We start from the raw sequence: 11,018 nt of genomic DNA on the forward strand, positions 1-11,018 counted from the left end.
GTGAGAATGGAATGTGCATAGAGTGCAGGGGTATAGTAGATGGTGCAGCTGCACACTCTATTTGGACATTAGACAAAATATATGATCAGACCTCCTTGGTGCAGACATTACCAAAATACAGCATATAGTAAAGTTGGACACCCTGTTTTGACATAAGAAAAAAATATATGATTAGGTCTCCTCGTTTCACTTAAAATAAATTGTACATCCTAAAAGCAAGCTGGAGACACAGCCATAAAAGGTAAAAGAGTTGATTAACAGAACCATATGTGTGTTTGCTGTTACAAGCTTTCGGAATCTATAATGTTTATTTCCACTAGATGGCGCTTGTGTACTTCAACACTCATTTATTTCAGTAACTTTTTGATCAGTCTAATCTGTATATTTTTATATTTCGACTATTTTATAATGCTTATTGTGATTTATATACTCAACTGTTGTATATTTGAGGAATATTTATTCTTTCTAAGAGTTTTCTTTGGTTATATTTTATTTTGCTCCCATCGTGCCTTTGTATGTCACTTCCTGTTTTGTCACGGAGAACGAGTCAGAACTGCGGTCCGAGTTTCACAGAGCAATTCTGCTGATCATATGGAATGATGTAATCATTGCAAAGTTTAAAGTATTTCTATTTAGAAGTCATCCGATAAAGAAGCTTCAAGATAACCCCTCTCTTAGCTCATAAGCAGGCAAAAGTGGTATGTGGATGTATTTTCTGTTTATGTACGAGTTTAAAGTCATGTGTGTTTTACATGTAACTGAATGTATGACATGTTTGTTGTATATTCACCCTTTTTTACTCAGTTCTACGGTGTTGGTGTTGGAGTCTAAGTCCAGAACACATTAAACATCAGTTAAAGAACCTCAGCCTTCGCGTCATGACTAAGGGCGGGCATAGTAGAACACTTTCTGCGTCGGTGAAGGCCAACTGCATCAGATCGTAAAGCTGCACGAGGAAATCGGCCATCAAGAGGCGCCACATGTTGAATGAGGGAAGTACAACATGAAAAGATGGCAATTGACTTGACTGAAGCAAGCAAAGGCTGAACAAGCAAGCACTTTTGAAGTTAGTGACTTGGAAGCAGCGCAAGGTCTTGTGAACTGTCACTGAAGTTTCAATTGCTCTGGTATTTCCATCATTCCCATTCTAAGATAAAGTTGGACATTTTTCTATTATCGTTTGACTTATTAAGAAACTAAAAGGGACTAAACAGATAAACAATTTTGCTACTATTAAATAAGACTAAAGTTTGAATTTTCTGTTGTATTCAAGTATTTGTGTATACTTCATCATTTAAGCGTGTTGATATTCACATTTTTTTTTTACAAGTTGAATTCATAGACTACTTCTTGACAGTTCTGTAGCTTGTTATCATTTACATGATTGGATCACATAAGTGTAGCTGAGATAACCGCTTTACACTAAACTTTAGGTTGCTCTTTGAATATTCACATTATAGTGCAACACAGGTTTAGCATGTCAAACACAAGTGAAAATACATTGCTGGCTACTAAAGAAGTTAGCTATACAACCCCTACTGCACAAGACGTAGACAATGCAGAGCAGGTCATTCCATCAGAGCAGGCTGATATAACTGAACAAGTTGAAGTGGCTGCACAAGTACAACAACCTCAGGTGGACATAGATAATACACAGCTCTCAGATATTAGAAGAAGCCAGCGAGCACGCACGCTTACCGAGAAGGGTAAAACGCTGCAAGACGCTAGACTAAATGATCTGAAAAGAAGCTTTGAGCAGAAGTATAGAAGGTGGAAGTATCACATCAATGGTTTGAAAAGAGCCATTAAGAACAATGATGATGCAGAATTGATTTGTGAAGTTGTGAGCACCATTAATGCCACTCAGTCTGAGGTCGACCATATTTATGGTGATATAAGAAGCATCACAAGCCCTGAACCTGAAATTCGGAGGAAAAATGACACTTGCCTTGCCATTACTAGCACTGCAAATGAGAAGTCTCAAAGATTCCTCAACGGTGATCCTAAGGACATTCCCTGGCCTGATTCAGATTCAGTGTTTGAAGCCACTGTGTCCAGCATCATCTCAGCAAACTCCAGTAAGTCAAAGTCTGTTTCCAAGATGTCCAGTCAATCTTACAGTGATTCTCTGCAGAAAAGACAAGAAGCAGCGGCTGAAGTAGCGTCTACACAAGAAGTGATTAAAATAATGAAGACACAACATCAACATGAAGAGGAAATTAGGAAACTGGAGGCAGAGGATGAAAGGTTAGCAGCAGAAAGAGAAGCTCAAGAAAGGGAAACCGAAGCGGAGAATGCAAGGAAAAGGGCTCAATTTATTTCAGAAAGCACTGTTAGAAAAATAAAGCTGGAAGAAAAGAAAAAAGAAGTGGAACGGTTGGAGGAACTAAAAAGACATAACGCAGCACAAGCAAGGCTGCAAGTTTATGCTGAAAGCATCAAAGGTGATGAGGGAGAACAGCGTTCTGCTCCTCTTCTTCAACAAAGGTTACCCCAAGCTCATATCTCTCAGTCACCTACATGGCCTGCTCCCAACGAAGCTTCTAATGATCTTGTGAAGGCATTGGCTGAAGCGATTACAGCCAATAGGATTCCAATTACAGAACCTGTTGTTTTTTCTGGAGATCCCCTGAAGTATAATGACTGGAAGCTGTCCTTCCAGACGTTAATTGATCGCAAGAACTTGCCATCACAAGAAAAGCTATTCTTTCTACGCAAGTATGTAGGTGGTCCGGCCAAGAGAGCGATTGAAGGACATTTTGTGGCTGGAACAGAAATGGCTTACACGGCAGCCTGGGACATCCTTGATGACCGGTTCGGCAATCCGTTCGTAGTTGGCAAATCTTACCGTGACAAAATACAGTCTTGGCACAAGATTGCTACCAAAGACAGCAAAGACCTCCAGGAATTTGTAGATTTCCTAAGCAGTGTTGAATCAGCAATGCCTTATGTACAAGGTTTACAAGCTCTGAATGACTGTGTTGAAAATAAAAGAATATTAGCCAAATTGCCAGACTGGTTGAGTTCACGTTGGAATAGAGCAGTCACCAAGTTTCAAGACGAATACAAAGGATTCCCAGATTTCAAATACTTTGTTGAATTTCTTAACAAGGAAGCTAGAATCGCATGCAATCCTATCACCTCACTGCAAGCGATAAAGCCAGAAGAGCAAGAAAGGTTCAAGCAATCAGATCAAGATCATTATAAGTTTCAGAGGAATCGCAACTCAAGTGCAAAGACATTCACCACTAGTTCCAGTGAAAGGACTAGCCTTATGTGTGTCTTTTGTAAGAGATTAGGCCACACTCTTCATAAGTGTCGCAAAATTATGGAAAGACCAATTGAGGAAAGATTGAAGTTTGTACAGTCTGAGAAGTTGTGCTTTGGCTGTCTTAAGACTGGTCATAACTCCAGAAGCTGCACCTCTAGGAGTGTGTGTGAAAAATGTGAGAAGGCTCACCCAACAAGCCTACACCAGGACCGTGTAAATAAATACCCAGGACAAAGCTCTAGAACCAGTCAAGATCAGTTCAAGGTCAATCACGGATCTGCAGATAGAACAGCCGAATCACAGAAGGTACAAGAGTCTAAGCCTGTGACTTCAAACAGAGTAGTTCAAGAAAGGAACGGCACTCATACGTCATCAATCATTTCAGTATATGTCTCAACAACAGATGAACCAAGGAAGGAGATTTTAGTGTATGCCTTGCTTGATACTCAGAGCGACACTACTTTCATTTTAAAGGACACAGCTGAGACACTTGATATCAAGAAAGAGCCTGTCAAACTCAAGATTTCCACCATAACATCCAAAACGAAGGTTGTGTCCAGTCACAAATTGAATGGTCTACAAGTAAGAGGCATTCAGTCTGAAGTTAAAATCAAACTTCCAACAACTTATACTAGAGACTACATACCTGCAAATAGATCTCATATACCCACATGTGAAACCGCAAAGAATTGGCCTCATCTAGAACATCTGGCAGATGAAATGGCTCCTGCACTTGACTGTGAAGTAGGTTTGTTAATAGGCTACAACTGCCCTCAAGCCTTACTTCCCAGGGATGTTCTCAGTGGCAATGAAGATCAGCCATTTGCACAAAGATCCGTGTTGGGTTGGAGTATCGTTGGATACAACCATGACGACAGTTATTATGAAGATGAAATCGGTGTGAGTCACAGGATTATCATGAAGCAAGTTCTACCAGCTCGTGATCCATCTCACAAACTCAAGTCTGAAGTCTGCTTTGTACAGAGGAACAAGTTTAAAGAGATGATCACTCCGGCAGAGATATTGAAGGTTTTTGAGTCAGACTTTGTAGAACGGGATAATGAGGAAGTCTCAACGTCGCAAGAAGACTTAAGGTTTTTGGCAAAATTGAATGAAGGCATTAAGCAAGTGCAAGATGGACACTATGAGATGCCATTGCCTTTTAAGGGTGAGAGGCCAGATTTGCCAAACAACAAAGCGTGTGCAGAGCATCGACTCAAATCCCTAGAGAAGCGTTTAAAGAGAGATGAACAGTACCAAAAGGACTACATGGCTTTCATGAAGGACATAATAGCAAGAGGCGATGCTGAAAGGGTCCCAGAGATGGAGTTAAGTAGTCAACCAGCATGGTATATACCTCACCATGGAGTATATAACCCACAGAAGCCAGGCAAGATTCGTATCGTCTTTGATTGCTCTGCAAGATTTCAGAATACTTCTCTGAATGAGCATCTACTGACTGGGCCTGACCTCACAAATACCCTTGTTGGAGTCTTGTGTCATTTCCGGAAAGGGCAAGTAGCCATCATGTGTGATGTGGAGCGTATGTTCCACCAGTTCCACGTTGCTCCAAAGGATCGGGACTACCTCAGGTTCCTATGGTGGGAAGATGGAAACATGGAAGCCTCACCTTCAGTTTTTCGAATGAAGGTCCATTTGTTCGGAGCGGCCTCCTCGCCTGGATGTGCAAACTTCGGCCTCAAATACCTTGCCGTACAAGGTCAAGGCAAGTTTAATCAAGCCACAGTGAAGTTCATACAACGTAATTTTTATGTTGACGATGGCTTAGCGAGTGTGGACACTGAAGCAGAGGCAATCCAGCTTGTAAAGGAAGCCAGGGGTCTCTGTAATACCGGAAAGCTTCGCTTGCATAAATTCATCACCAACAGCAAGACGGTGATTGCCACAATTCCAAAGGAGGAATGTACTGAAGGGGCAACTGACTTTGACTTGACCCTAGGAGAACCTAAAGTAGAGAGGGCGCTCGGCATCCAATGGTGCGTGGCTTCAGACAAGTTCCATTTCAGAGTGTTAGTAAAGGAAAATCCTTTTACTAGAAGAGGTGTGCTGTCTACAGTTGCTTCCATTTTTGATCCTCTTGGATTCGTCGCTCCCTTCATTTTAGTTGGGAAAAGGACTCTACAAAAGATGTGTCAAGACAAGTTAGGCTGGGACGAACCACTTCCTGATGACCTCAAGCCGCATTGGGAAGCTTGGTTGCAAGACCTCCATAACCTGTCTTTGGTGAAGATACCACGTTGTTATGTGCCATCAACATTCAAGGATGTTCAACAATATGAGCTACACCATTTCTCAGACGCCAGTGTGTCAGGCTATGGAGTATGTTCATACCTCAGAGCTGTAACCAAGTCTGGAGAAGTCTACTGCACTCTTGTTATGAGTAAAGCTAGGGTTGCTCCAACAAAGGTAACAACAATTCCCAGACTGGAGCTCTCAGCTGCAGTGGTTGCCACAAGAACTGGTGATCTGCTCAAAAGAGAACTAGAATTGGATGGCATTCGTGAATACTACTGGACCGACTCCAAAGTTGTCCTTGGCTATATTAACAACGATGCACGACGTTTCCATGTATTTGTAGCCAACCGAGTTCAGCAGATCAGAACAAGCACTGAGACTAGTCAATGGAGATATGTGGCTTCAGAACAAAATCCAGCTGACCATGCCTCTCGTGGGCTCACCGTAAAGGAACTCATGGGATCGAACTGGTTTACTGGTCCAAGTTTCCTATGGCAAAGAGAACTCCCTAAGGATGACATTAAGGTGGGAGAAGTTAATGATGGAGACCCGGAACTCAAAAGGGCACAGGTTCTAATGACCAAGGCAAGGGAAGAGTGGTGTCTGTCAGATCGCTTGCAAAGGTTTTCAGATTGGAAGAGGGCAGTGAAAGCCATAGCAAGGCTCAAACGTTGTGCAAGGAGTGCGAAAGGTTTGGTAGAAAGATCCAACAATTCCACAACACTTGAAGAAAGGAAGGATGCTGAACAATTCATAATTCACATCGTTCAAGAAGAAGTGTTCAGTGACGAGATCAAGCATCTAAGACAAGGCAAGGAAGTTAATTCAAGTCTTTTCAACAAGCTGTACAAGTTAAGTCCGTTTATCGATGACCATGATGTCTTACGAGTGGGAGGACGATTGACACAGGCAGAACTTCACTCTCATGTCAAGCATCCAGCCATTCTTCCTAAAGGACATCATATATCTCGTTTACTCATAAAACACTTCCATGAAAAGGTGCAACATCAAGGTCGTGGCATGACCATCAATGAAATCCGCTCCAATGGTATTTGGATTCTGGGATGCAGTAGCGAAGTTTCATCTCTCATCTACAGATGCATTAAGTGTAGGAAGCTGAGGAAATGCAATCAGGAGCAAAGGATGGCTGACCTGCCACCAGAAAGGATGGAAGCTACCCCTCCGTTCACCTATAGTGGCATGGACTGCTTCGGTCCGTTCTATGTTAAAGAGGGAAGGAAAGAGTTGAAGAGATACGGACTACTTTTCACCTGCATGTGTTCGCGAGCTGTTCATCTTGAGGTGCTGGATGATCTTAGTACTGATGCCTTTCTTAATGCACTGCGTTGTCTTATTGCTATACGTGGCAATGTAAGTCAGCTTTATAGTGATCAAGGTACCAACTTCGTGGGTGCAAAGGGAGAGTTCCTGAAGTTGATGAAGGGAATGGATCAAGAACGTGTGAAAGAGTTAGGCTGTACCTTTATCATGAACCCGCCTGCTTCCAGTCACATGGGTGGTGTCTGGGAGAGACAGATCCGGACTGTAAGGAGTGTACTAACGTCCATCCTAGACAAGTCTGCAGCAAGACTGGACAGTTCTTCCTTAAGAACATTCATGTATGAAGTAATGGCGATCGTAAATAGTCGACCATTGACCTCAGAGCACCTCAATGATCCTGTGGGACCAGAACCATTGACGCCGAATCATATACTAACAATGAAGTCCACCATCATTGCACCACCTCCTGGAGAGTTTGTGAGGGAAGATCTTTATCTTCAGAAAAGATGGAAAAGAGTTCAGTTTCTGGCAAATGAGTTTTGGACCAGGTGGAGGAAGGAATATCTGTTGAATCTGCAGCAGAGAAGTAAGTGGAATAAGAGCAGGAGAAACACCAAAATAAATGATATCGTTCTGCTTCAAGATGATTTGGCATCACGAAATCAGTGGAAGCTAGCTAAAGTGGTAGAAGTTTTCCCAGGATCTGATGGAATGGTGAGAAGACTTAAACTTCTTGTTAGTGATGCAACACTAGATAGCAAGGGTGCACGCACAAATAAGTCAGTCTACTTAGAAAGACCCATACACAAAACAGTGTTACTACTTGAAGCTGATTAAAAGGGTTAAGTTTGAAAAGTGTTTAACTGTGTATGTTAAACGTGTACAAATACTTATCCACTAAATGTTTATTAGTTCATGTTGAGTTACTGAGTATTTATAAAGTAAATTCTTTTAAGAATCACACATTGCGTGATGGTGGGAGTGTGTTTGCTGTTACAAGCTTTCGGAATCTATAATGTTTATTTCCACTAGATGGCGCTTGTGTACTTCAACACTCATTTATTTCAGTAACTTTTTGATCAGTCTAATCTGTATATTTTTATATTTCGACTATTTTATAATGCTTATTGTGATTTATATACTCAACTGTTGTATATTTGAGGAATATTTATTCTTTCTAAGAGTTTTCTTTGGTTATATTTTATTTTGCTCCCATCGTGCCTTTGTATGTCACTTCCTGTTTTGTCACGGAGAACGAGTCAGAACTGCGGTCCGAGTTTCACAGAGCAATTCTGCTGATCATATGGAATGATGTAATCATTGCAAAGTTTAAAGTATTTCTATTTAGAAGTCATCCGATAAAGAAGCTTCAAGATAACCCCTCTCTTAGCTCATAAGCAGGCAAAAGTGGTATGTGGATGTATTTTCTGTTTATGTACGAGTTTAAAGTCATGTGTGTTTTACATGTAACTGAATGTATGACATGTTTGTTGTATATTCACCCTTTTTTACTCAGTTCTACGGTGTTGGTGTTGGAGTCTAAGTCCAGAACACATTAAACATCAGTTAAAGAACCTCAGCCTTCGCGTCATGACTAAGGGCGGGCATAATATGTATGAAATGTATTGAACATGGGCACGCCTTCAGAAGCAATGTATAAAATAGAGAACCGACACAGACTCGACAGACTGTTCTGCAGAGCTTTCTCGGTTTTATTTTCTCTTGAAAATAAAATCTTTCTTATGGAAACAAAACCCTGAGATAGTATGATTGCTCAGATCCATGGAAGACGAAAATACACTACAGGATCTACCGTCATGTTCATCATGAGACACACAGAAGCCACAACAGCATATTGGCAAATTATTAATAAGCATTATTTATTTGATTGGCCATTGCATTCATAAGCTCAGCAGAATCTTATGTGATTGGTTATAATGCGCAGTGCTGTAAAAACGTGTCTGTCTCTGGCTCAAGTAAGAGTACTTAGCTAAGTAAGGGTAAAAATACCCATATCCTCCAAAAATTTAAGTTACCCAGACAATTTACTCAAGTAAATGTAATTCATTACCCACCTCTGATACTAAATTCTCATGTGGGATCAGTTGTCACAGTTTACTGCATTTAATATTTTTTTATATTTAAAAGTTATGAAGTTTTGTGTAGTAAAACCAATCTAAGATATAATTCACAGTCATACACAAAAAAGTAAGACCTTTTGGATCTGGTTGTTTGAATCTAATATACTAAACCAGTGCTTGAGAAAGCACACCTAAATTGGATTTTCAAAATAACACACCTGTATATTGTTCTCATTATTTCTTCCACATAAAGATATGACAAAGATAGTGAGAGTAGAAATGACATTTTGGGATCAGATCTTGTGATACCTTCCTCATGTGAGAAATGGCCACCAGTTTTATTTTAAGTGTCACTGGTGGATATGACAGGTGGTTTCTTGTTTTGTTGTTTGAACACTGCTGAATAAATTGTGTGGTCTGTTTCAGGGTGGACTGGTGTTTTTTTGTGTTGTCCAACTGTGCAGTAGGTTGTGCTGGGTTGTTTATCCCCTGTTTCTTCTTGTGTCTCGGCTTGAACCTAATGAAATACATATAGAAGAAGTATTTTTAAAATGCATTCCTGAAACGCTTATGTTTAGCTGAAAAAGTACTAAACTAAAGAGTTTAATAAAACATTCACAAACCTACAGTATATACAACAAGCATTTTATAAAATCATGACCTGTTAACTAGATTAACTAGATTATTCTCACCCGGTCTGGAATGTCATAAGGATTGCAGTCACTGCTGGGTTTCTGCATTTCTCCAGCCTAAAATGTAAAAAAAAAAAAAAACTTGGTTTATTGTATAATGTTCTGTCAAGGAGTAATAGTTTGTATGTGTGCATACACTTAAAAAAAAGGCCTCATGAAGAAGTTGTGTATTACATTGTTAAACATCTGCTCTATTTATCAAAATGATTGTTTACTACTGTTTTTATAATTGAATGAAATGCTATTGTACTACTTTGACATCTACTATTTATTTTTTAGGCTAATTGTTTTCACTGTGAGCCTGCATGACTCTTATGACATTAATGACAAACAAATTGATTATCTTTGCTGGTGACAAAAAGTAAACTTTAATCAGTTAAAATAATTGGTTTTAGCTGCTGAAGGGTTTATTCAGTATTGGTCATATCATTGTTTTCTTGAGAAGGTTTAATTATTAAATAAGCGTCTATAATAATGTGTCTAAATGTTTTCAGCTGTGATAATAATCACCACGTCAGCATGTTCTGACAGATATGAGCCACTGATTTGTGCAGAGGAAAGTTTTTGATGTCTATCATAGAACTATACCACATGACAACATATCAATGATGAACAGTAGTTTGAAGCTTACCTCAACTTGAGCATAGACTGTATTACCTTATACTTTCTCCTCCGGAGCACCTGTGAGGTTTAGAATGTACAGCAGTATATCAACATCAAGACTTCTCAAATAATAAAGAATATATTCATGTATGCATCTACTCATTTGCCATGATAACTTAAAAATGACTATGATAGTGTGTGTTATATTGTTATATAGAAGTTTTTCTGTTGATACTAAAGCATTGCTTGGCTCTTTCGATACATTTTTTAGATTTGTGTTTTGTTTTGTGTAAGAGGACGCATGTTATTTTGCCAAGTCCCATACACCTCTCATCAATTTGAATTAGAGTAGTTAAATCGTACAATTTAAAAATGTTGTTCTCCTATTAACATTTTATTGAATAAGAGATTACTCAATTTGAGTGAATTAATAATTTGGTAATAAAACAATATTTTTATTTAATAAAAAAGAAGAGTTTGTCCACTTTAGAGACATCAGGACAGGATTTTTTGTCTCTTTAGTGGCGAGTGGCTGAGGTGAGTAAGTTGGTGAGTAAAAGTTAGTATGTGCATACAGTACACTATTTTTTAGGCCTCATGAACAAGCTGTGTATGCTGCATTGATAAAATCTGCTGTATTTATCAAAATGACTGTTTGCTACTTTGTTTTTATAATTGAATGAAATGCTATTGTACTACTTTATATGATTGAGACAGTAATTAAATTATTTATTATAATTAGATTTATCTTTTCCAATCAATTCAACAATTCCAAGTTGAATATATGTTTCATTGTCATATTTTGTTATGCTTTGTGTGTTCTGCATCATGTGT

At 39.3% G+C, this 11,018-nt stretch overlaps 2 protein-coding genes across 2 annotated transcripts; both read left to right on the forward strand.

Annotated features, from left to right (window-relative positions):
- Positions 1–254: 254 nt before the first annotated feature.
- Positions 255–4,175, forward strand: LOC113046489 (uncharacterized). Its single transcript, XM_026207332.1, has 4 exons — positions 255–698; positions 805–3,230; positions 3,675–3,853; positions 4,032–4,175. Exons 2-4 carry the CDS (start codon positions 1,478–1,480, stop codon positions 4,173–4,175), a joined length of 2,076 nt encoding a protein of 691 aa, XP_026063117.1. The 5' UTR covers positions 255–698; positions 805–1,477.
- Positions 4,176–4,272: 97 nt separating this feature from the next.
- Positions 4,273–9,319, forward strand: LOC113046208 (uncharacterized). Its single transcript, XM_026207147.1, has 2 exons — positions 4,273–8,218; positions 8,325–9,319. The coding sequence occupies exon 1, from the start codon at positions 4,274–4,276 to the stop codon at positions 7,643–7,645; it is 3,372 nt and encodes a 1,123-aa protein (XP_026062932.1). The 5' UTR covers position 4,273; the 3' UTR covers positions 7,646–8,218; positions 8,325–9,319.
- The last annotated feature ends 1,699 nt before the right edge of the window (positions 9,320–11,018 follow it).

This window comes from Carassius auratus, chromosome 27 (genome assembly GCF_003368295.1).
Source record: "Carassius auratus strain Wakin chromosome 27, ASM336829v1, whole genome shotgun sequence".
Classification (NCBI taxonomy): Eukaryota; Metazoa; Chordata; class Actinopteri; order Cypriniformes; family Cyprinidae; genus Carassius; species Carassius auratus.